This window comes from Macaca thibetana, chromosome 1, assembly GCF_024542745.1.
Source record: "Macaca thibetana thibetana isolate TM-01 chromosome 1, ASM2454274v1, whole genome shotgun sequence".
In the NCBI taxonomy this organism is placed as follows: domain Eukaryota; kingdom Metazoa; phylum Chordata; class Mammalia; order Primates; family Cercopithecidae; genus Macaca; species Macaca thibetana.
Genome location: NC_065578.1, coordinates 188,290,258 through 188,318,013, shown reverse-complemented (window position 1 = coordinate 188,318,013; position 27,756 = coordinate 188,290,258). Strand labels below are relative to the sequence as shown.

General features: G+C 37.8%; 2 protein-coding genes across 16 annotated transcripts in view; both read left to right on the top strand.

Moving 5' to 3' along the window:
- CACYBP (calcyclin binding protein) overlaps positions 1–27,756 on the top strand; it is a 753,822-nt gene that overhangs the window by 697,616 nt on the left and 28,450 nt on the right. The gene's annotated exons all lie outside the window — the stretch shown is intronic.
- RABGAP1L (RAB GTPase activating protein 1 like) overlaps positions 1–27,756 on the top strand; it is a 790,617-nt gene that overhangs the window by 750,377 nt on the left and 12,484 nt on the right. For 9 of the 13 annotated variants that reach the window (XM_050767055.1, XM_050767059.1, XM_050767046.1 and 6 more), the window contains 5 exons: positions 2,527–2,619; positions 14,643–14,753; positions 21,075–21,179; positions 23,818–23,901; positions 27,668–27,739. In XM_050767055.1, the coding sequence (XP_050623012.1) occupies positions 2,527–2,619; positions 14,643–14,753; positions 21,075–21,179; positions 23,818–23,901; positions 27,668–27,739 (465 nt within the window). Of the gene's footprint in view, positions 1–2,526; positions 2,620–2,959; positions 3,257–7,416; positions 10,413–14,642; positions 14,754–21,074; positions 21,180–23,817; positions 23,902–27,667; positions 27,740–27,756 lie in introns of those variants that run through there. The other 4 variants (XM_050767069.1, XM_050767066.1, XM_050767114.1 and 1 more) reach the window with 2 other exon arrangements.

The window sequence follows — 27,756 nt, the reverse complement described above, 5'->3', positions numbered from 1 at the left end:
CTCAGTGTATGATTGAAGTATATAGAGAAAATAAAACTGAAAGAAATTGAGACTGCTATCAAAGCCAAGAAAAATAATGTCATTGTTGTTTTGTTAACACATGATCGTGTATATTTCCCTTGTTTATCTAATGATCTGTGAGGCTACACAGTTGGCAGCTGGTGCTTTCCTTTCTGTTGCACTCTAGTTGGTCACAGTATACTTGTTAGAGGTCTCTGGAGATGGAGTAATAAAGGATTCTTGTTTCTTATAACAGTATTCAGCAGTGGCTTTGCAATTCAGTTTCACCCTGGGAAATGTCCTCACTCATTGTTTGGCTGGGGAGACATTCCCCCATCAGCCAGATGACTATTCTCATAATGTGGTTGTTGACTGGTTTGTGTCATCTATCAGGTTTGGACTGAGTTTGTGAAACTTCCCAATTGTGGTCGGAAGCTAATAATTCTAGTACTTTATAGTGTTCCTGGATAGGAAAAACAAAGTAATTAGAATAAGATGGGAATGACACCTGGTGTCTTTGTTTTTATGTAACAAATGATTTGGCCAGATGCCAGAGAATTAATGCTGTCCTCATTTTGATGAAAATAAGGAAATTGTGAGATAATTTTATATTCATGCTAGGTGCTTTCCATTCTCTTTTGCTCTCTCACTCATATGTATATGTTTTCTAAATACCATATTTTAAGCTCAACAAGGAACAATCTGTTGAGGGCCTAGTATGAGCCAAATACCACTGGGTATTATGGCAGATACTGAGGGCAACACATCATCCTTTCCTTCTCAGAATCCGCAAGAAGTTTGCAACATAGCACGTTTGTAATCGTAAACCAAACAAAAACATTAAGGAAAGGTTTTGATGTTTAAAGGAATCATGGGCTAGGCACAGTGGCTCATGCCTGTAATCCCAGTGCTTTGGGAGGCTGAGGAAGGAGGATCACTTCAGCCCAGGTGCTTGAGACCAGCCTCGGCAACATAGCCAGACCCTATCTCTACAAAAGTTAAAATAAAATAAATAAGTAAAGGAATTCTATAACTTTGTCCAAAGAAAGCCTAAAAGTATATTTAATATGTATTATGGAACAGAATAAGTTCTAATACCTTAATTTTGATTGAATACTTGTTTTTAAAAAAATTTAAAAATGTCCATGAACCAGGCATTGTTTTAGATACCTCTCTGTTAACTCATTTAATTCTCCTGACACCATTATGAGGTAGAAATTTTATTTACCTGCTATTTTTTAGACGAAGAAACTGAGGCTAGGAGAGTTTTTTTGTTTGTTTGTTTGTTTTAAAAGACTGAGTCTCATTCTGTTGCCCAGGTTAGAGTAAGTGGCCGTCATAGTGCAGTGCAGCCTGGAACTTGTCCACTCAAGCATTCTTCCATCTCAACCTCCCAAGTAGCTGGGACTATAGATATGCACCACTGTCCCCTAAGAGAGGTTAAATATCTGTTTATTGAGGGCTTTTATACTATGCCATGCTTATTTGTTTATTTTTAAAATTTGAAGAGTCCATAGGATTCTAGTCTTTTTTCAGAAAAGAGTAAACTACTGTCTTTTGTGGATGACATAATTTTCGCAAGAAATAAATGAGTTGTTTAGATGACTTTCTATTATCTCATACAGCACAATGATTCTGTATTTGAGTTTTCATTGTCAAACAGTAAAACCTTTCAGTATACTAACTCCATTTTAGAATATTTTTCTTTTTCTTTTTTTTTTTTTTTTTTTTTTGAGACCGAGTCTCACTCTATCACCTAGGCTGGAGTGCAGTGGTGCAATCTTGGTTCATTCACCACAACCTCAGCCTCCCAGGTTCAAGCAATTCTCATGCCTCAGCCTCCAGAATAGCTGGGATTACAGATGCCCACTACCGTGCCCAACTAATTTTTGTAATTTTAGTAGAGATGGGGTTTTACCATATTGGCCAGAGGCTGGTCTCAAACTGCTGACCTCGAGTGATCCACCTGCCTCAGCCTCCCAAAGTGCTGGAATTACAGACATTAGCCACCATGCCCAGGCCATTTTAGAATATTTCTTGTAGCTAAATTTTTTACTTGTATAAAATAATAATTTTCATTTTAAACATAATAGAAGGATATGAGTGAATTATACTTAAGAAAGTTAAAATTAATAGCACTATTAAATACATTAACAAGAGAAGGTTGTGACATCAGCAATATTATATATAACAGAGGTGGACAAACTGTAGCCTGTTTCTGTAAATTAAGTTTTCTTGGAACACAGCCAGACTCATTTGTTTAGGTATCACTCATGGCAGGTTTTGTGTAATAATGAAAGAGTTGAATCTTTGCAACCTAGACTATGTGACCCACAAGGCCTAAAATACATACTGCCTGGACCTTTACAGGAAAAGTTTGCCAACCCCTACTCTGGAGTCTGTATTTTTCTCCTAACTTTGAGTTGGGCATGTTCCCTTAGAATGCCAGAAATTTAGCAAACACATCTAAATTTTTTTTCATAAATGGCGCCCTTGTCTAACATGGTTTTCCTCAAATCCCTGCAGGTACCAACCAAGAAGCTGAAGAAATATGAGAAAGAATATCAGACAATGCGAGAGAGTCAGCTGCAACAGGAAGACCCAATGGATAGATACAAGGTATGAGAAATATGTTGCACCTATCAACGTACCTTCTTTTTTATTTTAAATGAGACTGAGTCTTGCTGTGTTGCCCAGGCTGATCTTGAACACCTGGCCTCAAGCAATCCTCCCACTTCAGTCTCCTAAGTAACTGGGATTACAAGCACGAGCCACCATTCCCAGTAAAGTACCTTTTTTTTTCTTTTTTTTTTTACTTAAAGCAGCAGTTGTGGCAAGTTCAATTCCCTCTGTTCCTCCTCGAGTGATTTAGACACTCTCTGATCATGCTAACTGTCCAGGTATGTTTTCATTTCAGGAGACTCCCAAATAGCCAACCATAATATTTCTTTTCTTTCAGTTTGTATATTTGTAGGTAACTCCAGCTGTTGCATTTATACTGGGAATCTTCATAAGAAGCTGAGAGAAAGAGAGGGGAAAAAGAAAGTGGCTTTCTACTTTCAAAAATGAAACAAAAAGGAAAAATGGCAAAGTACTGTTTTATCTGTGCATGGTCATATCCACAAAGACTTTTAGCAGGTGAACTGTTCCAAGACTGACACAAGGATGTTTCAAACTTGCTCTATCTGTAGCAAATGTTAAAAATACCAACTCACTTGGAAGGAAAAATAAAAATCACAAAGGTATATTGAGCACAGTAATGGTGTTTGTTGCAACATTTATTTCCACAAATGAATTTTTGAACAACAGTGATATTTGACTTATAGTATGAAGTTTCAGAATCAAAATAATTTCATTTTAATATGTTCGTTAATTGTGAATCTCTTCAATGGTAATTAGCAACACTTCCCAGGATGCAATGTTGGGAAACACTTATTTCCAACTTATTTTTTTCCAAGTAAAATATTGTCTCTCTTCAACATGCTTTAATTTTTCAGACTCATACAGATACATAATAGCTCCTTCTCCCTCCACATCAATACACTAAGATAAAAGAATACTGTATTTTCAGCACCGAGCAGCAGTGCCGAAATGTCCTGCCAATAAATGGACTGTGTGGCATTATTAATTAAATCACCCACATTGGGATGACCTCCACTTTTGTAACTAGAGTTATCTTTATGTGGTCAGAGCTGGACATAGGCAGCATAGTCACACAGAATATCTTATCTCTGTTGCTGAATTGAATAACACGGGATGTGTACAGAGGAACATGGTAGGAGTATGTAGATTTTGTAGTCAGGCAGACCTGAACTCAAATCTTGCTCATTTTTTTAGAGCACAGGATTTGGACTCCATATTGAGGGTTTTAATCCCTATGCCACCATTCAGCATCTTGGACTAGTTATTGAACCTCTTCCTTATCTGTAAAAGATATAGTGTATCTGCTTCCTTGGTGGATTATTACAAGGATGAGGGATGCTGTATGTTAAGGACTCAGCTCATAGTTGCATTCAATAAATGGCTGTTATTTTATGAAGCCTACTACTACAAATTATGCAATTATTACTAGAATAATGCCAACTTATGTGGGTCTTCCCGTCTAGTCCCTTATTGATTGTTCTCCTTTCTCTCAAGTGTTGCCAACTAATAATCTCCCCTTGCTTATAGAAGTGGTTCAAGATCTGATGATAAAATCCCACATACTTCTATAGCAGTTAACTATTAACAGATAAGGTGTTTACAGATAATGTTTGAAGCTAATTTTCACCACTAACATCCCCTCAATAAAACCAACTTTTAATGTAAATCACATGGCATGCTGCTTTAGAAAGGCTGGAAGGTAGTAATTATAAACTATTATTAAGCATCCAAAATGAAGCTCTCCTTTTGCTAACATCATTCTGATTTTCTTATTACTACCATTGTTGTGAATAAATTCTGTGAAGAATACTTTAAAATAAGAGAGAAATGGAAGACCAAATTTGTACATTTAAAATCAGGCTGGAATTGAACTTGTTATTGTGTCTTAAATCATTTTTTGTGCCAAAGCAGGTATGTATACATTAATAGTAAGATGTACATTATTTTTAAATTACTTATAACATGTAAGATTATCAGTATGTATAGTTTTTATTGAGAGATCAAAGTAGGATTAAACTTTTTGTTTTGAAAGCAGGCATTACTTTTTAAGTTCAAGTATTGTTGCTTCTTATTTGCACTTATCTGATACCCTCTATCACTATTTCTTTTAGATTATTGTGGTAACTTGTCAGTACATTCATCTAATGTCTCTATACTCTTTTAATAATGTCTAGGCATTTGTCCTGGTAATACACTTGGCAAATTTATAGTTCTTAGATTATAATTACACCTTCAAGGTGGCAGTCAACAATATAAGTTTCTAACCATCAACATATTTGGTTTTTAAGATGATCAATATGTAGTTTAAGAAGCCATATTATAATTATCTTAATTAAAGTAGCAAAGTTAGAAAATACCTTTTACATCTTCTAAGTTTAATCCTGTGAAGAATAAGATCTCTGTCCTGGGAATGAGCACTTTATAATTCATAGATCTTGGACTGGGAACCCAGTTAGTGTAAACTCTTAAAGACTGACTTGGGAACATCGTTGAGGGCATTGAGTGAGAACTTGCACCAGTTCAGTGACAACCCCTCCTCAACATTAGAATCTATATTGCTTGAAAAGTCATTTCCACACCCTAGCTTGCCATATGACAAGAGAGTTAGGAAGGTTGTGGGAATTTATTTTTTAAAGCCCACATATGTTATATAATAAGATATTTTAAGAGGTATTTCAGTTTAATGCTATTTCTCTTAGACATGGTGGCATATGTAAAAGGGCTATCACAGGGAACCTGGAGGTGGGATTAAAGATCCAACAATGTAGATGTAGCTCTCAACAGTCATATTTCTTGCTATATCTATGTAAACATGTGTTTGATGTCTATTTTTATGACATATGTAAATATCTTCATGCTCAGGTTATATCGCTATAGTCACCTTTATTCAACACTTAAATCTCAACCACAAAGAAAGAGATGAAATAATGTTAGTATAAATTTAAATTTTAAAACTCCACATATCATGAAAATCTTCTGGAATTAGGAAGTAGTGATGATTGTACAACTTTGTGAATATACTAAAATCATTACATTGCACATTTTAAAAACATGACTTTTATGGCATGTGAATTACATCTCCAAAAAAAAAGCAGAATATTCCAGGAGGATTGTCATTTAGGCTACCCTTTTCCTTTCATGAACCCTAAGTCACACCAGAGGTACTTGTTTAGAAGCTTTGCAGGAGGGAGAGCTTCCTGTTGAAATTAGAGCTAATTAGTGACTATTGCTCTTATATGTGTTCATATTTGCAGAATAAAAGCCAACACAGTGGGTGGTACATTAGTTTTTAGTGAAGCCCATTAATTTCCAGATAGAACATATGTTGTACATTGTATGTATACACACAGATATAAACATATATACGTAGGTCATACACACATATACATGCACTGCCTGTGCTACCTGGGCTTGGCATCGGTTTATATTTTAAACTCAGTGAACACCATAATGACTGCTCTATAGCCTTTATTCTTTCTGTTTCTCTTCATGACTAGATTCCAGGAGACAGAAAGGAAACTTTTTTGGAAGAACAATGTAGAATATTTATTTCAAATCTCTTTTATCTTCCTTCTTAACTTGGACCTGACCAGATTTGTGTAAAATTCTTTATCTACTCTAATATTTTGGTTTGTAAATTTAGTGATTGATTTCTAATAAGCTGAAATTAGGATAACGATTTGGCTGTAGAAATAAGCATGTTTTCATTTTTATACAGGTTCCCCAGAAAACACACATTCATCAATATGTGTAGCTGTTTTTAGTGTATTTTAGAAACTAGTAACTAAGCCCTTAATAAGCAAAGTTACCAATTTCAGAAATTAAATTTTTTTTTTTTTTTTTTTTTTTTTTTTGAGACGGAGTCTTGCTCTGTCGCCCAGGTTGGAGTGCAGTGGCACAATCTTGGCTCACTGCAAGCTCCACCTCCTGGGTTCATGCCATTCTCCTGCCTGAGCCTCCCTTGTGCTGGGACTACAGGCGCCCACCACCGCACCCGGCTAATTTTTTGTATTTTTAGTAGAGACGGGGTTTCACCGTGTTAGCCAGGATAGTCTCGATCTCCTGACCTCGTGATCCGCCCATCTCGGCCTCCCAAAGTGCTGGGATTACAGACGTGAGCCACCGCGCCCGGCCTTAAAATATTTTCTATCTTAAAGAGATGAATCGTTTCTATTGTGAGGAAAGTTTTCTAGTGGTGGTATCAGTTGATGGTACTTTTTGGAGATCTGTAGCCTTCATCTACCTTTGGAGAATGATATGCTTTTCTGGTTTAATTAAAGAACTATTTGCACAAATGTGAGCTAAGCCTTAAAAAACACAGCTAATTGACCGGGCATGGTGGCTCTCGCCTGTAATGCCAGCACTTTGGGAGGCTGAGGTGGGTGGATCACTTGAGGTCAGGAGTTCCAGACCAGCCTGGCCAATACAGTGAAACCCCACTTCTACTAAAAAATACAAAAATTAGCTGAGTGTGCTGGCAAGCAACCGTAGTCCCAGCTACTCGAGAGGCTGAGGCATGAGAATCGCTTGAGCCTGGGAAGGGGAGGTTGCAGTGTGCCAAGATCATGCCACTGCACTCCAGCGTGGGCAACAGAGCCAGACTCTGTCTCAAAAAAAAAAAAAAAAAAAAAAAAAAAAAAAAAAAAAAATGGCTGGGTGCGGTGGCTCACGCCTGTAATCCCAGCACTTTGGGAGGCGGAGGCAGGCAGATCACGAGGTCAGGAGATCGAGACCATCCTGGCTAACACGGTGAAACCCCGTTTCTACTTAAAAAAAAAAAAAAAAAATTAGCCGGGCGTGGTGGCTGGCGCCTGTAGTCCCAGCTACTTGGGAGGCTGAGGCAGGAGAATGGCGTGAACCTGAGAGGCGGAGCTTACATTGAGCCGAGATCATGCCACTGCACTCCAGCCTGGGCGACAGAGTGAGACTCCATCTCAAAAATAAATAAATACACACACACACACACACACACACACACACACACACACACAGAGCTAATTAATTAAATTCAGTGAATCTCCCAAAGCATAATAAAGGTTACCTGTTCTAGATGGGAAAATACTAAAAGAATCTGGAATGCTTACACTGTCTTGGGTTTGGGACACAGATAGTATTATGAATACATAATTTCTAATTGAAGTGTCTTATCCATGTTCAGTACATTAAATTTAGAATGTTTAACCTCGTTCTTGAGATTAAACATAGTAATTTTTAAAATCAAAATGTAATTTAAACAAAGGAAATGATTCCTCTATGTTTCCACAGTTTTTTCTTGCACATACTAGTTTTTGTAGCGCAGTTGCTCCTACATGTAATTTAAAATTAAGCTATTATGCATAGTGAAAATAATACAAATGAAATATTTGAAATAAAGCTTAATTGTACTTTTTTGCCATCCTTACATATCTAATGCAATAATTTAGAGCAATTATCACATTTCTTTTAAACTTGACAAATGAAGAAAAGTTTAAATTAGGATACATTTCTAACCTATAAAAACGAGGGAGTAGACTTTTTAAAAAAACTGTTGGGCCCTTTTTGGTGTTGGACCCTTTCTTACTCAGGGGAGTCAAGATAAGTGAATCCATCTTTGAAAATTATTTTTCTGGCTGGACACGTTGGCTTACACCTGTAATCCCAGCAGTTTGGGAGGCCGAGGCGGGTGGATCACTTGAGGTCAGGAGTTCGAGACCAACCTGGCCAACATGGTAAAAACCCTTTCTCTACTAAAAATACAAAAATTAGCCGGGTGTGGTGGCACACACCTGTAGTCTTAGCTACTCAGTAGGCTGAGGCGGGATAATCTCTTGAACCTGGGAGGCGGAGGTTGCAGTGAGCTGAGATCGCACCACTGCACTCCAGCCTGGGTGACAGAGCAAGACTCCATCTAAAAAAAAAAAACATGTTTTTCTGCCAGAGCAAATAAACTTACATTTTATTATTTTTTCACATCACAGAGACTGTGTTGGCTTTTGGAAATATTATGTTATGAAATAATGTGCTTTTAAGGAATAGTAATAGACATGAGGTTGGTTTCTATATGCCTATGATAACTTAATGATACACTTCAGAAGGCTTCCACTTTCTCTTTGAGCTTGGATAACCCAGAGAGTTCATTGTTGTAGGATGGTGAAGATGCAAAACTAAATCCTTTTGGCTTCTCAAGCAATATAGCTAATCAGGAGTGGGCGATTTCTAACAATGCTGGTCTTTTGAGTCCCTTATACTTAACCCTTGGGGGAAGAATATGCATTCAGCACACTAAGAATTTCTAGTGTGTTTATTGATGATCGTCAGAGTTTTCAAGAAACTTTCATTAATTTTTAGAAAGTTTTCTTTTCCGTTTAAGTATTACTGAGAAAATTACCTGACACTAATATGTTTCTATATCATCTAGAATGCATTTGCTTTTTGAAAATTTGATTTGTGTAATAGAGTGGAGCAGGGATCTGCAAACTGTGGTTTATAGGCCAAATCTGGCTCACTGCCAGTTTTTGTAAACCAAGTTTTATTGGAATACAGCCACACCTATTTATTTATTTATTATGTGTGGCTGGTTTCGTATGACACCGGTAGAGTTGAGAAATTTCAACATAGACCATGCGACTTGCAAAGTCTAATATATTTACTGTCTGGCAATTTACACCAGAAGTTTGCTGACCCCTGTGCAAGAGTATAATCTAAGATAGTTTTTTAAGTGCTAAAAGAAATGCAGTCTGTTTGGCCAGCTGTCATTTATTACTGACAAGATTTCGTTTTTAGTTTGACATTTAAAAATTTGAAATTTTCCACTACAAAGATAAAATTGGATGTGATGAGTAAAGTAAAAAGCTTCAAATATCCATATTTTCTTTCTCAGATCTTCATTTAAGGACAACATAGATATTTAAACGTTTTATCTGTAGGCATTTGAAAACTTGAATATGATAGCTGTCAACTCTTTTAAAAGAGGTATCCAAAAGAAAATATGTGAGCATTGAGTGTGTTGTTGCTAATAAATTTGCACTGAGTCTTTTAGGAAAACATTTTCTCCTGACCCTTAAAAGGCTTTAAAACCATGTGCCAAGAATTCATCATAGCAGCAGACAACACCCAAAATATTGAGCTAGGGTTTATAAAGCCACCTCCCTCCTTGTCATTTTTTCCTTTAAAGCTTAGTTTCTTTACTTTTAATTACCAGTTCACATTTCTCTGGTTTCTCATCTTGGAATAAATGACATTCACAATCCCTTGAACTGCTTCACCGGGACTTCAGCCCCCAGGAACACATGAGATCCAGGATCCATTTTTCTTTTGCATTACCCTGCCCAGCAATTTCATTCTTTTGTCTGAAGATGAACTATTTTGCAAGATTTCTGACCTTGTCATATAAGGAAGTTCCTTCCACCCAGCTTTAACAACACAGTATCAACACCTCACACCGTAGTTCCTTAATAGTTCCACATACAGCATTTTAGTCGTTCATGCAAACTGTAAACAGCAGTGTGGAGAGGGAGGAGTTTGAGGATATGAGTCTTCCTGAGTTGAGACTTGCCCACTGGCTGCCTCAAGTATACTTTGTTCCATTGAATGTTTGCAGTCACAGAGAGAACTTAGAGTTATATGACACTCGAAGGAAAAGCAAAAGAGCATTAAGAAGTGTCTGTTTTTGTTATTGCCATTTCATAAATATTTTAGTAGGTGTTCAATTTCATTGGATATTCTTTTTTTTTTTAATTGTCTTTGTACCTATGATTGAAAACGGTAGTTGGTCTATGACTTTTGAGGAGGTAAGTTTCTTTTTTTAATCTATGTATGTCTGTAACATCGGTGTCTGTCTCTTTGAAAAATGCAGTATCCTCCTCCCAAAAGTTACTAACCAAACTTTCCCAGCTGTACATCTCCTATCCATAAGGGGTGAAACTATGAGGACAGTTGTTATCTGCTTTTTGTTCAAATGGTGTCAGTTGTGTGAGATGGGGAGGATATGTTTCAGACAGTGTGATGTGAATGTTAAGAGTTATGTAAGCAGTGTCTCCTGTAATCTTTTCTGAAAGGCAAGAGGGAACCAGTTTGCCTGTTTTGTTTACAGGCTTTGAGCAGTCAGCACATCTGCTTGTGCAAACTTAGAGCATGTGAATTTCTCTGGGCTGACTGAGGTTATTGGGGCTGACTTTAAGTCTGTCTCCCATGGGCAACCCTTGTTAACATTTCAAAATGAACCAAGCAGGGTTACTACCTTTCCCAAGACCATCAAAACCAAACTCTCTTCTCCATTCTAGAATACAGGCAAACTTTTTCTGGAATGGGTCAGTGTTGAAAACAGTTTTGGCTCCTTGAGAAGAACTGTAAAAGACAGCCAAGTAATATAAGCTCTGTTTAGCCCTCAGTAGGTAAGTGTGGGCAAGTTCTTTGTAGAAAATCTCCATCTCAGTAGCAGGGTCTCACTGTAGTGCTCAGTAGCACTCACCCTGGGTTCATACTTTGGAGGATGATACTGCATTTTTGGCCCCGTAGCTTGCTTTCCCACTTGTCTGTGAGTGCAGAGCAGGAGTCTGACACTTCCCACTGTGCTGCTTGCTTTGCAGACACTAAATTGAAGCTTCTTGCTAAAGCAAAAGCAAGTAGGCGTGCCCTCTAGGCTATTTTGCTTTGCAGGGACCGAGACTCTCAGTTTCTCCCAAATCTTTTCCCACCCTTGCCCTTGCCCCTTTAAGTGTGTGTCTGTAAGAAAGGGTTTCAGTTGCAACAGTCATTGTAATGAGAAGTTACTAGTCAGAATTTCAGCTGAACTCATACCTCTTTCTTATATAACAGATAATCCATCAGACATTTATCTCTAATCAACAGTGAAGTAGCTACCTGGTATGATTTCTAAATACTTGAACAAAGTACTTTTCCACGAACATCCTATGACTTTACCTGGAGGTTACTTTAACTCAATTCTAAGCATATAATTGTAACCTGAAAAACTGGTAGTGGCAACATTTTCACTTGTGCCAAATGGATGTAATGTACATAATAGTCGAGGGAGGTTTTTGTACTTTGGGGTTATACAAGTACAATTTCAATAGCAATAGGACACTTAACTCGGGTATAGCTATTAAAGTAGTCTTATGTTAGTTTCTTGAAGAGATTTATCAAGAAATGAGAAAAATCTCTTCCCTGGCTAAGCAGCTGCATTGTGAAATATGTCATGTTGAAATTGTGCTGGTATTGTTACTCTTTCCTGGCTAGAAGGAAATTTATTGAAAAAGCTTCTCAAATCTTTTTTTTAATCTAAGTTTCCTGTAAGTATATAAGTTTTTTTTTTTTTTTTTTTCCATGAAAAGGAGTAATAGATATATCAGAAATAAAGGCTAACTCTCCAGCCCCTGCTAGAAATTGTGTTACTTGGGCAAAGATTGAAAGATTTCATTGTAGAAGCTCTGGCTTTTTAGAAATCTGTTTTTTAGTCTCTACATTTATTATGCTTCTGTGGGAGGGTGGAACTTCTGTAGATTGAGGGAACTGACAGAATCTGATGAGTACAAGTTGCCTCTACAAGAGCATACACAGTCTTCTCAGGAACATCTGGGGAAAGAGTTCCTAGCAAGGCACCACTTCTTAGGAGTTATATTATATCTTGGTCAAAAAGGAGGATCTAATATGGTTTTGTGTAGAATATGACCTTCTAACAGAAGTGGACTTAAAATTTTTTTTTTCTCATTTTGGCATCTTATCCCTTCCAATGGAATTAAAATTCTGAATTTTTTTTTCCTTAATAAAACTATTTTTTAAATCCTATTACAAATATATATTCATTGTAGAAAACTTGAAAACATTTTTAAAAGGAAAAGGACAACAGTAAAGAAAATTCACTACCTACAGTTAATATTTATTGTTTATATTTTTATAATGAGATTCTCCAGTTATTTATTGGGGTTTTTTCCCCCCACTACAAGGCAGTGTAAGCATTTCCTGTTATTATATATTTCTTTCTTTCTTTCTTTCTTTTTTTAGACAGGTTCTCACTCTGTCACTCAGGCTAGAGTGCAGTGGCATGATCACAGTTCACTGCAGCCTTGACTCCCTGGGTTCAAGTGATCCTCCAACCTCAGCCTCCCCAGTAGCTGGGATCATGTGTGCACACCACACCACCCAGCTAATTTTTTTTTTTTTAGATGGAGTCTCACTCACTCTGTCATCCAGGCTGAAGTGCAGTGGTGCAATTTTGGCTCACTGCGAGCTCTGTCTTTCAGGTTCAAGCAGTTCTCCTGCCTCAGCCTCCTGAGTAGCTGGGATTACAGGTGTGTATCACCATACCTGCCTAATTTTTGTATTTTGTTTTAGTAGAGATGAGATTTCACCATGTTGGCAAGGCTGGTCTTGAACTGACCTCAAGTGGTCCGCCCACCTCAGCCACCCAAAGTGCTGGGATTACAGGCATGAGCCACTGCACCCAGCTGTACCCAGCTAATTAAAAAAATTTGTTTTGTAGAGATGGGGTATTGCCATGTTGCCGAGGCTGGTCTTGAACTCCTGGGCTCAAGCAATCCTCCAGTCTCAGGCTCCCAAAGTGTTGGGATTACAGGCACGAGCCACTGCATCCAGCCTTCTCCAGTATTTTAACACTGAGTCGAATTCTATTGTGAATTTATTTGAAGTATGAAAGTGATTTGGGATTGTTTTTATCTTTTTTAGTAGATATGTTTTTCAATAATGTTTTAATATTCTCCAACTTTTCTAATTTTTTTCCAAAAAAAAAAAAAAAAATGACAGAAATGGGCCCTGGTGGCTGGTTAATCAAGGTGCAATATTTCTTAGCCCTTCTTTTAAAAAACAGGAAAAAGAAAGAAATTGTCTTCTCTTTCAATATAGCAAACACCAGGTTGTTATATAGAAGATAAAATTAACTTCACATTGCCTGGTATGCTATGATAAACTATCTTCCAAAACATATATTTGTCTTCTAGTTTTGTGTCACTGCTTTGTCAAAGGTTTTTGACAAAAAAAAAAAAAAAAAAAAAAAAAAAAGGTTTTTGCCACCTTTGCAGAAAACACTGTTAGGAGAGTAAATCTGAAAAACAGGAAGGTCTCGTGACATTAGTCTTTCCTGTCAGCTGTCTTTTGAATCTCCTATAACTGTTAACAGTAGCAAAGAAAGTAATTTTGATACTTTGGAATGGAAGACATGAAATAACTATTCTGAAAATAGTTGTGAACATACCAAGTTCACAGTGTTTAGTTAAGGAAGGACCTTGCTTCATAAGAATTAGTGACTGGGTTTTGTTTTTTTTTTTTCATTTGTTTGTTTTTGTTTTTTTATCATGTAACTTTGTTTCAGATTTTTCAAGGTTGGGGGGCAGAAACCCTCAGTAATTTATTTTACCTGGAATGTTTTACTCTGAAGTTTTTTTAAAAACAACAAAACTAGATATGACTATTGCTGTCACCCAAAAATAGGTGTTCAGAAAAGTAAATATATTCTTACTCAAAGAATAAAAATGTCGACTGTTAGCAAAGTCATGAACCCATGTGTCATGATTCTTGATTTAATGCTCTTAAATATACTCAATATGAACCTGTCTTAGAAAAACAATTTGAAGAAATGTCTAGTGGTTTTCCCCTGTTTCATTCCTACTGTGTCTTGTGGTTTCTCTTGAGGTCAAGGGTGAGACTACCGTGCATGTTTGAAATAAAGAATTGCTTGTGTCTGTGTTCTAGATCTATGTAAAAACCTCACAGGATTGGGGGGGTATGTTCAGAAAGTTTGCTCTTTGTGGCACATGTTTTATAATGAAGTTCCATCTTGAGAGTTTAAGGGACAAGTTTCACCGGGTAGAGAACCGCATCTGCATTGCTAGCTAAACTCACTGTTGTTTCCCATACAGCAATCCTGCCTTCCTGTGCCACTTGCGCCTTCTCCTTTTTACACCTTTGAAAGTTCACTTTGTTGCTTGTTTTTCCTCACTAGTTGTATTCATTTCTGTATGTCCAGACACTAATGCCCACCTCCGGCTGTTGTTCTTTTTCTGCAGAGGGAGAACCGAAGATTACAGGAGGCCAGCATGAGGTTGGAACAAGAGAATGATGACCTCGCCCATGAACTAGTAACAAGCAAAATTGCTCTACGGAATGACTTGGATCAGGTAAACTTTAGAAATGAGACTGTGATGACTTCCTCAGGGCAAAGACCAATTTGCCCTCACCGCTGCCCCCACAAGCTTGCTTTGTTCTTGACTTTGTTCTTGATGAGTGGAGGAGTGGCAGGGACAGTTTGTGTTAATTGGAGAGAGTGGAAAACACAAGCCTTTGAGAAAGGTTTGGGTCATTTCTAAATAGCATGTGTGACATAACTTTCTTTATACCTCTAAACTCTGTTATGTCTCTGTTGATACCTTTCCTGAACCAATGGCTGTCAGCATAATTATCTGAGAACATCAGTCACCAAGAATATACCTGTACTAATGCCACTCTAACAGTAGGCACCTTACTCTTTGTTCCAGTAAGAATTCTTCTCCAGAATAAATGTGAACTTTTACATGAAGTACCTACATTAAGAGTTGGATTGTTAGATTGATAGGCATCTGAGTGGCTGAGAGCCAGACTGCCCTATTGTGAATGCTGGCACCACCACTTGTGACCCATATGACCCCGGGCAGTTCTTAAGCTGTCTATAGATATAAAAAGGTGTCTATCTCATAGAGATGATAAAACAAATAAGTAAAGCACTTCAATAGTATGTGTTCATTAAATGTTAGCTGTTGCTAGGAAGACCTTAAACTATTTAGCATTCCCTTGTTCTTTCCAACTAAGCTGACAGTCTTAGGACCTCCTGTTTTTTCTTGCTAGCATTTTCAGAAATAGTTGGCAATATGGAAGCAGTCTTGTGCAGATTTAAAATTACCACTCTATTTTCTGACTTCTACAAAGTAAATATTCCCAACAGACAGTGGAGGGTCAGAAAAACTGACTCGCAGACTGTTGAGTCTGTAAAAGAGTCATTACCTGTGGTGTAAGTTTGCATTGACAATATTAAAAAATACAAATTCATTCATAACATAAATCTGCTTAAATGTTTAAAATTAAAGGACAGCTGAAAATGGCCCCTGCCACAATTCCTGTTTTCCCATATAGATAGCCAATTTTGTGGCTCAAAAGTTCTAACCATAGTAAAGTTGGAGATAAGACCCATGTTCAGGAAAACAGTGCGGTATCTGGGAGAGGAGGACACTGAGAGAACTGGCACTAAAAGGAGTTCGAAAACAAAAACAAAAACAAGAACTGTGTTGCTTGGGACACGATATGGAAGGTAGAAAAAGCAGCCCAGATAATGCTTTTTTAAAAAGTTGTGGCCCTGTTAACTACAAACCTCCTTTAGCCCGCCCATTTGGAAGCTGTAAGAAGTGATATAAGAAATATGTGACTAGGAGAGTCAGAACCAAAGAAGGTAGCAGGATCTCCATTCAGTCAGGGTAAATTCAGCCTTAACTCAGTGGTCGTATTTTTGTATTCGAGACTGTTGAGATAAATCAGTGCTATAATGAAAGTCTTGGTTCTATGTTAACTTTCCAAATGGGCTTGATTCTACCATTTTGAATCTTTTATCCATTAATAATTTTCTTACGATGGCTGACTAAATGAAACAATTTTTAAACAGTTGGATTCAGTGAGGATGCAGTGAAATGAGCTAAGGAGAATTTCAAAGTTGTTTGGGAAATGTAGTTGGTAATATGTGTTAAGACTTTAAAAGGTTTAAGCAATAATAAAATTAAATTTTACTATATACCCACTATGTGCCAAGCACTAAATAAAGCAATGTATAAACATCATCTCATTTAATCTCCCTAATGACTCCAGGAAGCAGTTATTATTTTAATCTTCCATTTCATAAATGAGAAAACTATATAGATGAGGAAACTAGAGATCCTCTGACTTGTAAAGCTAAAAAAAAAAAGATTTGGTAAAAAAATGTATATACAAGTTGTTTACTGCAGTGTTACTTATAAGAATGGAAAATAGAAATATTATAATATCTATGTTCACTAGTAGGGGAGAGTGACAGTTTGACTGTCTTTCTGGAATAATTTTTTTTTAATGGGAAAATAATGATAAAGTAGTTTTTTAAAAATACTTTTTTTCTGTAAACAATAAACACTTATAATGTTTGCATCTAAATTTCAAGGGCTACTGGCTGGCACTGGGTCATCCTATTGGGAAGGGGACCATAGTATACCTAGATAGGGAAGAAGCCCATAAGGAAGTACATCAGAATGTTACTGCCAGGTATCTCTGGGTGATAAGATTAAATCTGATTTTTATATTCATCTTTATAGTTTTTTTCCCATTTAGAATTTATACAAAGACCTTAAATTACCTAACCACCATAGGTTAAGTAAAAATGAGGATTAGAACTTTTAAAAATCAGAAAAATAATGAACATTATAATATGCATATTATATATGAATATAATATTAAATAATATATATAACTTTAATCCAAAAAAAATTATCTTAAAAATCATTTATTCACCAAGAGAATCCTTTATGTGAGTCAGTCTGGAGTGACTGCCATTATAGGTATTCCTGAAGTAATTGGTTATTGAGTACTGGGGTAACTCATGATGTGAGTGCTAGAACAGCCCCTGAAGAAAAGGTTCCATCAGACCTTCATTCTTCCTCTCCCCTCTTCCCTCCTTGACTCTCCCTCTCTTTTAAGAAAAGTAAATATGACCTGGGCCCTCCCTTTTGGAGCTTTTTATCTAGATGAAAGAATCTAGATAAAAGAATAAAAACGCTATTTCATGCATATTTCCTCCTAACTTCTGATTTTGCAGTTTCCTCCTCATTGGGGTTTATTTGCCTACCAAAAAGCTGTCCCTACAGTTGAAGTGACCTGTCCCACCAGTCTTCTAGGAAAGGCCCTAGCCTGAGAGTGGCTTTGCAGGCCTTCACCCAGTTTGCCCAGTACTTTCCCATTCCCAGTTCATGAAAATCAGATCTTTTAACTAAAATAGCAAAACACTGGCAAACTTTAAACAAATATGAAAGCAGATTGTATTTAAGACGACATGTAAGCAAACAAACATGAATTAGGAAATTAAGTACTTTGCAAAAATAAATCATTCCTTACTCTGACCATTTTAGTGCTAATTTTGGGCTTCCTGGACACCAAAGGCTCTTCAGCTTTTGCCTCTGACAGAGCCTTCCTCTCTGAGAACTTGCCCTCTTTCAGATTCCTTAAATAAAGATTTCTCAGTGATTAGAAGTGAAAAAACGTACAACATCTCCATTTCAGTGTCTGCTTACTATCTGCTTTCAAGCCTTTCCTGTCCTTCCCTATTTGCAAGGAACAAAAGAGAAGAGACATGATTAGTACTGTCCTGCTGAGGACCAGGGGTCTAGGTTCCCTCTCACCATAGCAAGTTCTCTTAGACCAGAAGCTACATGGACTAAATGGAAAATTATTTTGTTTTGTTTCAAGTTGAATGACTGGCCTGGTTATTTCTTTCAGAAATCATTTCTCAAAGATCCTCATTTCTGGTATTAGGGCTGAGTCTTTGCTGAGGTTATTGGTTGATTCATGATTAAATCACACATTGCAGTGCTTGTTTCTCTCATATATGTGTAGCAGAAGCCCTGATTGCAATTAGAACTTTCAATATCAGTGAGACATTATAAGATGTTGGTAAGTGTTTAGACTTGATAATGACAATGTTTCTCTCAATCTTGTCAAATTATGGTGAAGGCTGTCGGGCGCGGTGGCTCATGCCTGTAATCCTAGCGCTTTGGGAAGCTGAGGTAGGTGAATTGCCTGAGCTTAGGAGTTCGAGACCAGCCTGGGGAACCCGGTGAAACCAAGTCTCTATTGCAGTTTCCTCCTTATTGGGGTTTATTTGCCTTTTGCTCTAGATATCTAGATTTTGCTCTAGAAATAAGTGAAGTTGCCTTAATCTTGACCTAATGAAGACTGGCAGAAAATGTGCAAATAAAAATAATAGGTCTTCTTAGCATAAACATTTAGGTATTTTTGAAAAAAATTCCTCAGGGAAGTGCTTTTCCCCGTTTTCTTTTTCTTTCTTTCTTTCTTTTTTTTTTTTTTTTTGAAACAGAGTCTACCTCTGTAGCCCAGGCTGGAGTGCAATAGCACGATCTTGGCTCACTGCAACCTCCATCTCCTGGTTTCAAGCAATTCTCCTGCCTCTGTCTCCCGAGTAGCTGGAATTACAGGTGCCCACAACCATGCCTGGCTGATTTTTGTATTTTTTATAGAGATGGGGTTTCACCATGTTGGCCAGGCTGATCCCAAACTCCTGGCTTCAGGTGACCCACCCGTCTCGGCCTCCCACAGTGCTGGATTACAGGCGTGAGCCACCACGCCTGGCCAGCATTTACTTTATAACATTTTTGCAAAATGTTAAAATTTTAGATGGCTCTAAACTGAAAAAACCAAACTGAAGTTTCAGAGACCAAACTCAAAAAAAACATTTATTTTAGTATCATGATGAACATTATGAAAGGAACTGTCTCTTCACAAAGTGGAAATTGCTGTGCGTCCTGTTAAGAGGAAGGCTTAGTTGTAGTCTTCTTTTTTAGCAGGGCTCAAACATTCTGGGGTAGAACCTGAACCAGTGGGCTGCAGTTACAGGGAGAGAGTTGGTTCAGTTTTTAAGAACACTGAAATGAGCAGTACAGCTGCTCTTAAAGTGCCACTCTGTGCCCATCTATCAGAGACTTTGGGAAGGTCTCCCTGCTTTGTGAGTAACCTCAGTCAGTCATCTGGCTTGGGGCTCTAGAATGGAAGTTTTGTGCTTCCATGGTTTATTTATTTATTTTTCTCTTTTTGTTTTCTTTTAAAATGCCATACTTTATGCCAGATGCTTCCATGATGTACATCAGGTGTCTTACAACTTAACTGAAAACTTAACTTGTAGTGTTCTCATTGCATTCTCGAGGTCTACCTCTCATTTTAGTATGTTAATTTGCTGTTAGATTTTCCCCCCTAAAATCTAATGCATCAGAGCAATTTTTAGTGTCTTAAAGACTTTTAAGGGACTTTTTCGCCTTAACTACCCAACGGTTTCAAATGATCTGCAAACAGAGCTCTAACCACTGGGCTATGAGCCATCAGGAGCCAGAAGACAGGGCAAGCAGAGCAGCTGGAATGCAGTTTCTCTACAGTCACCAGCAGACTGTGCTGGTCTGGCCATCTGGATGTGCAGGAGATATGGCAGAAAACAGACAGAAGGCCGCTTGGCCAGTCCTCAGCAGACTGGGCTGGCCTGGCCCATCTGGACATACGGGAGATATGGCAGAAGACAGACAGAAGGCCACCCAGCCAGTTTTCACCATTACTTGGATAACATTTTGCTGCTGTCAGCCAGGGATAGCTTCTTCACATAATTGCCTCTCCTCTGTGTCTGGGTTCTCTCTGCTGAACTCATCCTGTGGTCTTCTGCCATCTCCACCACATGCAGTCTACATCTGCAATGATTTAGCCACACCTCTTCATTCAACAAGTACTTAGGGAGCACCTATGCTATACTTGGCATTGGGCTTGGTGCTTGGGATAGGGTGATGAGCAAAAGAGATATGGTTCTTGCCTCCTGGAGCTTAACGCCTAGTAAGCAAGACAAATAAATCCCATGCGTAAGTTGTCATGACAGTCCTATCAAGGGAAATATGAGAGATTTAGATAGGGGAGCTAACTTAGATGGGAGTGAGTGGGCCAGGGCTGAGGGCATGCTTCATTGCCATGTGAACTTGAAGTCGTGGCCTAAAAGGTGAGAGCCCGGCATGTTAAACAGACATCATCATTCTAGAAATGCGATCTTTTCTTCCTGGATTCCTGGTCCATATTTCCGTTTTCTTCATGGCTCTCTCTATCATGGATTTTTGGTCTTAATTTCTCCTTACTAGACTCACTGCCCTGTGTGAGTGGCCATGTGGGCAGGTTTACCTCAACTAGTCCTTGAATTTATCACCTAATTGTTGTCCTCAGACCAGCCTGTCTGCTCCTCCTCTCTGAGTCAACCCTCATTCTCCACCAGTTGGAAGTTTCTGTGTGAGGCTCTACCCCTTCATCAGATCCATCTGCACAGAGTGAGTGCTGTTGTAACATCTAAAACTCTGTAAGAAGCATTTAGAAAGAGGATGGACTTTGATGTTATTCAAATCTGAATTCAGATCATGACTCTATTAAATGTGTGACCCCAGACAGTTTGTTGGATCTTTCCAAACCTCACTGTCATTATCTGTAAAATTATTGTTGGTGTGTGGATTAGAAATAATGTGCGCCAACTAGCTGGCACATAGTTGGCATTCAGTGAAAGCCATCATCCCTTGGTTGAGCTAGGAGGGAAAAGAATGACTTGCAATAATTTTGGAACAGCAACCGAAGATTGGGTTTGGAGAAAATTTCCACACACTTTCTTTGCCCTATGTATGACTGTGATGTACCATGATTTGCAGGCAGAAGACAAGGCAGATGTGTTGAATAAGGAACTCCTCTTAACCAAACAGAGGCTGGTGGAGACTGAAGAGGAGAAGAGGAAGCAAGAGGAAGAGACTGCCCAGGTAAAAGGAATATGTAGGCTTTTCTTTGCAAAGGTATGTAGGTAGGGAATTGATTAATACTACAAAAAATCAGGAAAATTAAATTTCTTCTAAATCAAAGGTGATGTTAAAGCGGTAAGTAATTGAGTGTACTTACTCAACATTTTTGTTCAACATTTCTGACATCTTTTTTTTTTTGGAAGTGTGTTAAAAGAGGAGGCAGTATTTCTACCCTTGAACAGCTTTTAGGAATTTGCCTTTACTGAGATATTTAGCAAGAGTGTTGAGTTTTCTCTAAGTTTAGTAACTTGGAATTATGATCCAAGAGCTTTGACGAATCTGCAAATTTTGTGTTGTATCTCCAAGACAAAGACTTCTCTGAAGTAGTTTATGAGCATTGTTAAACCGAAAGCCCACAGAGACTTCTGCTGGGAGTTGCCACACAGCCCCTGCCTCAATCAGTCACACTTCATTTTCCTGATTCACACCTTAAGGAGCATCAGTATTCCTGGCAAAGCTTTCAAACCTATTTCCTGGGGGAATATAAAGAAACCTTTTGAGAAGCAGCCTTGAAGTTAGCACCCTACACTCTTCATGGGAGCTGTAAGGCCAATTAGCCAGAAAATGCCACCAGTGCAGAGCAGTGTAGGACAGGGGCAGAGAGGCCTATTGGCCCAAGGAATTGGAGCTTTCCACTTCCCCAAGGAAGAACATGCTGCTTCATCAAGGTTTTCTACCCCTGTCAGTCCCAGCTAGGGACCTGACACAGATTAGATTATGAGTCAGTTTCATCACAAACAATTGAAGTCTTCTGCCAAGAGTGTGTTTGAATTTTACTAATGTAGCTAACTTATAAAGTGAGGAAGCATCTCAAATCGTGATTAGCTTATTTTAATGAGTTTCATTCTGAGACATCAGTAATACTAAATTTAAAGCACAGCATAAAGCATTTCAAAGATCTACATCCAAGCAACCAGAAAAAAGTTCCACTAAAGTTACATGTGGAGGAATGTGTCATTTAGCACCTTCCAGACTTTATAAAAAGTGTTCCATGGTTTCTTTTTCCTTGGAATCTGATTTAGTGAGTCTTTGGCATTTACAGCGGTCCACGATATATATTTTTTACCTACTCAAAAATTTTCAGGGGCTGATTACCCAGTTTTAGATTATTTAGGTTCCTTAATGGGTTTTGTTTTTTCTTTACTTCCTGCCATCTTTGGACCACTTAAGCTACTCTAGATGAGGAATAAAGCTCTTGGCAAATGAACTTAACCCAGGTTCTACCTGCTCCATGGTTCCATAGACATATACTAGCCTGTAGGCAATTGATACCTAAAATGGGAAGGAATGTGACATTTGAATACTCACCTAGTATGTGGCAAGAACAATGCAAGATGCTTTGCACCCTCCCTCCCCTCCATGTGTGTGTCTGTGTGTGTGTCTGTCTGTGTGTGTGTAACTATTTTAATCATTATGGTACCCTTGTAAAATAGGGATTATTCCCATTTTCAGAGGAGGAAACTATGGCTTAGATAAATTTAGTGACCCTTGCTCAGAGACTCTCAGCCAGCCAAGTCTGTCCTAACATCAATGGGGCCTTATCATGGGAGGCAAGAAGGTTACTGTTTATGTCCTTAAATTGGGTCAGATAGAGAATAAAGATCAATATAAACCACGGAGTTTAGATCAGTGTAACTTACCAATTGCTTTTAGAATTTTAGAATCTAACAGATATGAAGAAATTCAGAAATCTAATGAGGAGTGCAGTTATAAATTGCAATAATTTATGAACTAGCAATTACAGAGTATACACCATTAATAATTTGAGATGCTGTACTGCAGAATGCATCTCTTTATTCTGATTATGTACTTAAGTTTAAGCAGAGTTGTTTTTTGTTTGTTTCATTACTTGTTTGTTCAACAACTTGCAGAATTTAATTCTTTCCTTTGTATCTGGTAGCACGTGAGCTTTTCCATCACCTTCATTTTCCTATATGCCTAGAATTCTAGAGGTTCTGGGCCACAAAAATAACTGTGGTTATAACTATAGCATTCATAATTTAACATTTCAGTGACTGTAACAAGTACCTTCCATTATGTGTCACTTTAGCTCCTTCTAAAGTCAGTTTCTTTAGTCCCTGAATCTCCTGTCCTTCTCAAAAGCTCTTATTTTCTTCTGTCTTTTCTAACTCTAGTCTCCAAAGCCTCTTGTTTCTGTCTCTAGAGAGGTAACAGCAGTAAAGGTAGACTATAAATAAGGAGGCCTACAATGATTTTTTTCAGTAATTTATAACATCAAGAGTAACAAATTTAGCATGCAGTATTGCCTTGATGTTTTGTTTTAGACTCTTATAAGGATAAAGATAGCTTCAGAATGGACACTTATTTAGCAATATGTTTAGAAGTAGCATAAGCAATTTTATAATGGTGTTGCTCATATGTCTCATATTTTATAGAAAAGAAAGTAAGGTTTGTGCATCTCTGGAGATGATTGACTTTTTCAGATTATCAAGATGCACCTTCTATGAAGATAATTTATATAGTTAACATTGTTACCATTGTTACTGACTATGAATCAGACAGACTTGAATATAGATGTTTATGAAAATTTATTAAGATTTTGGCTGAATCCTGATATTTCTCATTCTGTTCTTTCTAGCTAAAAGAAGTCTTCAGGAAACAGCTAGAGAAGGCAGAATATGAAATAAAGAAGACTACAGCTATCATTGCTGAGTATAAACAGGTAATGTACCTCTGTGGCACATAGAGCTAGTTATAGTTTGCTGCTATAAAAGTAATTTTTTAATTTTTTTTTTGCTTGAGGCCAGGAGTTTGAGACTAGCCTGAGTGGCATAGCAGGATCCCATCTCTACAAAGAAAAAAATTTTTTAATTAGCCAGGCATAGTGGCATGTGCCTATAGTCCCAGCTACCTGGGAGGCTGAGGCAGGAGGATCACTTGTACCTAGGAGTTTGAGGCTGCAGTAAACTATGACTGCACCACTGCACTACAGCCTGGGCAACAGAGTAAGACCCTATCTCTAAAATAAATAAATAAATAAATAAATAATTATTGTTGTTTTTCTTTGGGAAAGAAATATTTTTGTTTTTAAAGTTTCCAGAATAGTTTTCCAGATTTATTAAATTTAGTGACTCACTCTCTCCTTTGAAGCAGACAGTGGTTGGACATACCTATTACTTATAGCTTATTACTTATAACTGATAACTTGGGAGGTCTAACTGACCAAAACAATCTATTGGTTGTTTACAATGTTGGGTAGATTTAGAGGAACAGAAAACCTTTTGATGACTGCTGAGATCCTGTTTCTGCCTTACTCAGATGCTAATTTCCAGTAGATCACACTCGGAACACCTGCCTCTTTGCAAAGTTTAGTTATTGTATTAAACGGCAGTAGCTGGGGGATCAGTGTATCCTTTGCTCCCATAGTACAGAATGTGGTGGGCACTCTTTTTCCCACATGGCTATGTGGCCTTCCCCTCTGCAGGCCAGTGCTAGCAGGAAGCTTTCTATTGTGAACCTTAAAATGCTTTTAACAAAGGGCTCATCTTCTTGAGGATGTTTCTGACCCCATCACCAGAATGGTGTCAGAAAGCCCCCCTTTCCTGGTATCTACTGGTACCTTCCTGACCTTCCTGTTGGCTGGACATGGCAAGGACTCCTCTCATTGCTGAGACCCTGCGTGATCTGTTCAAATTCCAGGTTTCTAGAATTAATTAAAGTACCATATGCCATCTTCTCATCTAAGGAGTTCCCTGGGGTCTTCTACTTCACATAGGACTCTGAAGTCTGATACTTACTTTTTTTTAAAAATGTGGTTTTTTTGCTTATAAATTAAATTTGTGTTCTTGTGGAAAATTAGAATAGTGCAGAGAAGCACAAAGAAAACAAATCTCCCTCAATCTTTCTAGCTAGAGATAATCATTGTAATATATTGAATATGCATTGTTGCTATACAAATGCTTTATAAATAAATTTATAATATATATAAACAGGATGAATTGTATTGTTTATCCTATTTTTTTGTAACTAGCTTTAGTTCACTTAATACATTATGAACATCTTTCCATAAGGAATCTGCATACTCGCGGAGGACTGAGAAATAAAACTTTAGAGCTATTTTACTTTTCTATGATAATCAACATATGTTTATTTAATGCCTTCTCTCTGTGAGGCTTAATACTTTGACAGACAGAAAGATGAATGAATTCAAGTTTTCTTCTCTAGAAGCTTATCATATAATGTGGAGATAATACCTATGTAGAAATAAGAGGAAAGGAAACTTATTATGTGTGGGAAATGAATCCTTTTGAGCTGCGCTTCAAAGGCTAGGTGAGACTTGGATCTGTAGAGATAAAGAAGACAAAGAAGAGGATGGAAATGGTAGAAAAGAGGGAACAGGATGTGCAAAGGCATGGAAGTAGATTAGTGAAGAGAAAAATAATTCATTTGGTAAGAGATTCCAGTACAAAAGAGAAGCAAAGGGACGTTAGGGTCCAGATCAAGGAAAGATCCGGGGCTAGGCTTGGGACCTTGGATTTTATTTTGTTTGTGGTAGGACCTTTTTGAGCAGTAAAGTGGCATAATCAAAGATGTATTATTGGCACTAATCTGTCCCAGTAAGAAATGTGGAACCAAGGAGACAGACCACAAATACCAGAGTCCAAGTAAGAAGAACCAGGTCCCTGAATTCACAAAGACAGTCTTTTTTTTTTTTTTTTTTTTTGCTAGATAAGAGAAAACCTTGAAGGTGATCTGAGATGTTGAATGTGGGCATCTAAGAGAAGAGGTGGTAGACATTAACCAATATAAGGAACATTAAAGACCATGTGTTGTGGAATTTCCCATCGCTACAAATGCATATTTTTCATTGCCAGATTATGCCATGGATGGCCACCAAATGCAGCACTCTTCAGATAGTAATCCTGGGGACTATTCTTGAATATTATCTGGCAAGCCCTTGAAATAACGCAAAAGGCAACAGACCCATCTGTTTGAAGATAATTAGGATATAAGACACAATCTAAATGTATTCTATAGTTGGAACATAGCTATTACTGGCTCTGTGCATAATGTTTTGGTTTATTTAAAAGGGCTTAAGGTTTGCAGAATCTACCATGGTAATCTCTTCTTTTTAACATCAGTCAGTACAGTCCTACTAATGGTTCCTCAGGCTTGGATCTGGAGAATTGGAATGAAACTCAACAAACTACACTCAGCAAGCAAGCCCTCATCTCCAGAGCTATTTTTGAGTAAATTGGGATTGTTTTTTAACGTATGTTTTGATAATAGAAGTAGACCATATATGTTTTTAGCCAAAATTGTACTTTAAAATTTCACATCCCCTGTTTTTCCATCTTTGTTTTGGTTTGTTTTGTTTTTTGTGAGACAAGGTCTTGCTCCGTCACCCAGGCTGGAATGCAGTGATACAGTGGCCTGAACACAGCTCACTGCAGCCTTGACCTCCTGGGCTCAAGCTATCCTCCCACCTTTCATCCACTTTTCTAAAATAAAAGATTCTTATTTCAGGCAATGGATTTGAATATCCAGTTTCTATTTCTACCATCTATCTATTTCTACCATTTCTTTTATTTTTCTACCATTTCTAATACTTATTAGCACCTTATTTCAGAATTGAAAATAATAATAATAGATTTTATTTAATGTACGCTTACTATTGGCCAGGTGCTATGCTAACCCCTTTGCATACTTTTTTTCCACTTGATTGCTATAGCACAGCACTTTTTAGTCATGAGAAAACTGAGTCTTGGAAAGATTAATGACTTTGCCCAAGCTCACAAAGCTATAAAGAAATGGAGTTTGCTTTAAACTCACATTTAACTCCAGCAGCTAAGCTTTTAATTTCTATGCTGTGTTGCCAAACCTACTTAATAAGAGTTTTAGTCTGTATTAAGGTATTTTTCCTAATGTTATGCCTCCCGTAGTCCCCCACCCTTCCACCAGGCCCCGGTGTGTGATGTTCCCCTCCCTATGTCTATGTGTTCTCATTGTTCAACTCCCACTTATGAGTGAGAACATCACTCTGCCACTTCTTAAGGAAACTTTTGTGATTGAAAACAGGTTCTTTCTGTGACAGTAGACAGGAGATATTTCTGTCTAGAATTCTTTTCATCAAGATTTTCTCAGCATACTAACTTGCAGAAAGTGAATACTCAGCAAAGATTCTATAGGTTAATTCCAAAAGTGAAGCCAGGAATTCACTTGAACCAGTCACAGAAGGCTAGTGGCAGAAAGAAACCAAATCTACCCCCTGTATGTTTCTACTAATTAAGGTAGAGTATGCTTTACATATGGAATGTTCCGGCTTTCTGCTGCTCATTTCCCAAATGACTGGCATTTGCAGTGCTATTCATTTGCAAAATTCCTTCTAGGATCAGATGTGCTAGAGTAACATATGAATTGATAAGTAGTTATGTGTACATGCTGCAAGAGTTCTGTTTTCTAGTAAAAGACTCTTTTCTCATCCTTAGATCTGTTCACAGTTGAGTACCAGGCTGGAGAAACAGCAAGCAGCCAGCAAGGAGGAGCTGGAAGTGGTAAAGGTAAGGAGGGAAATCGT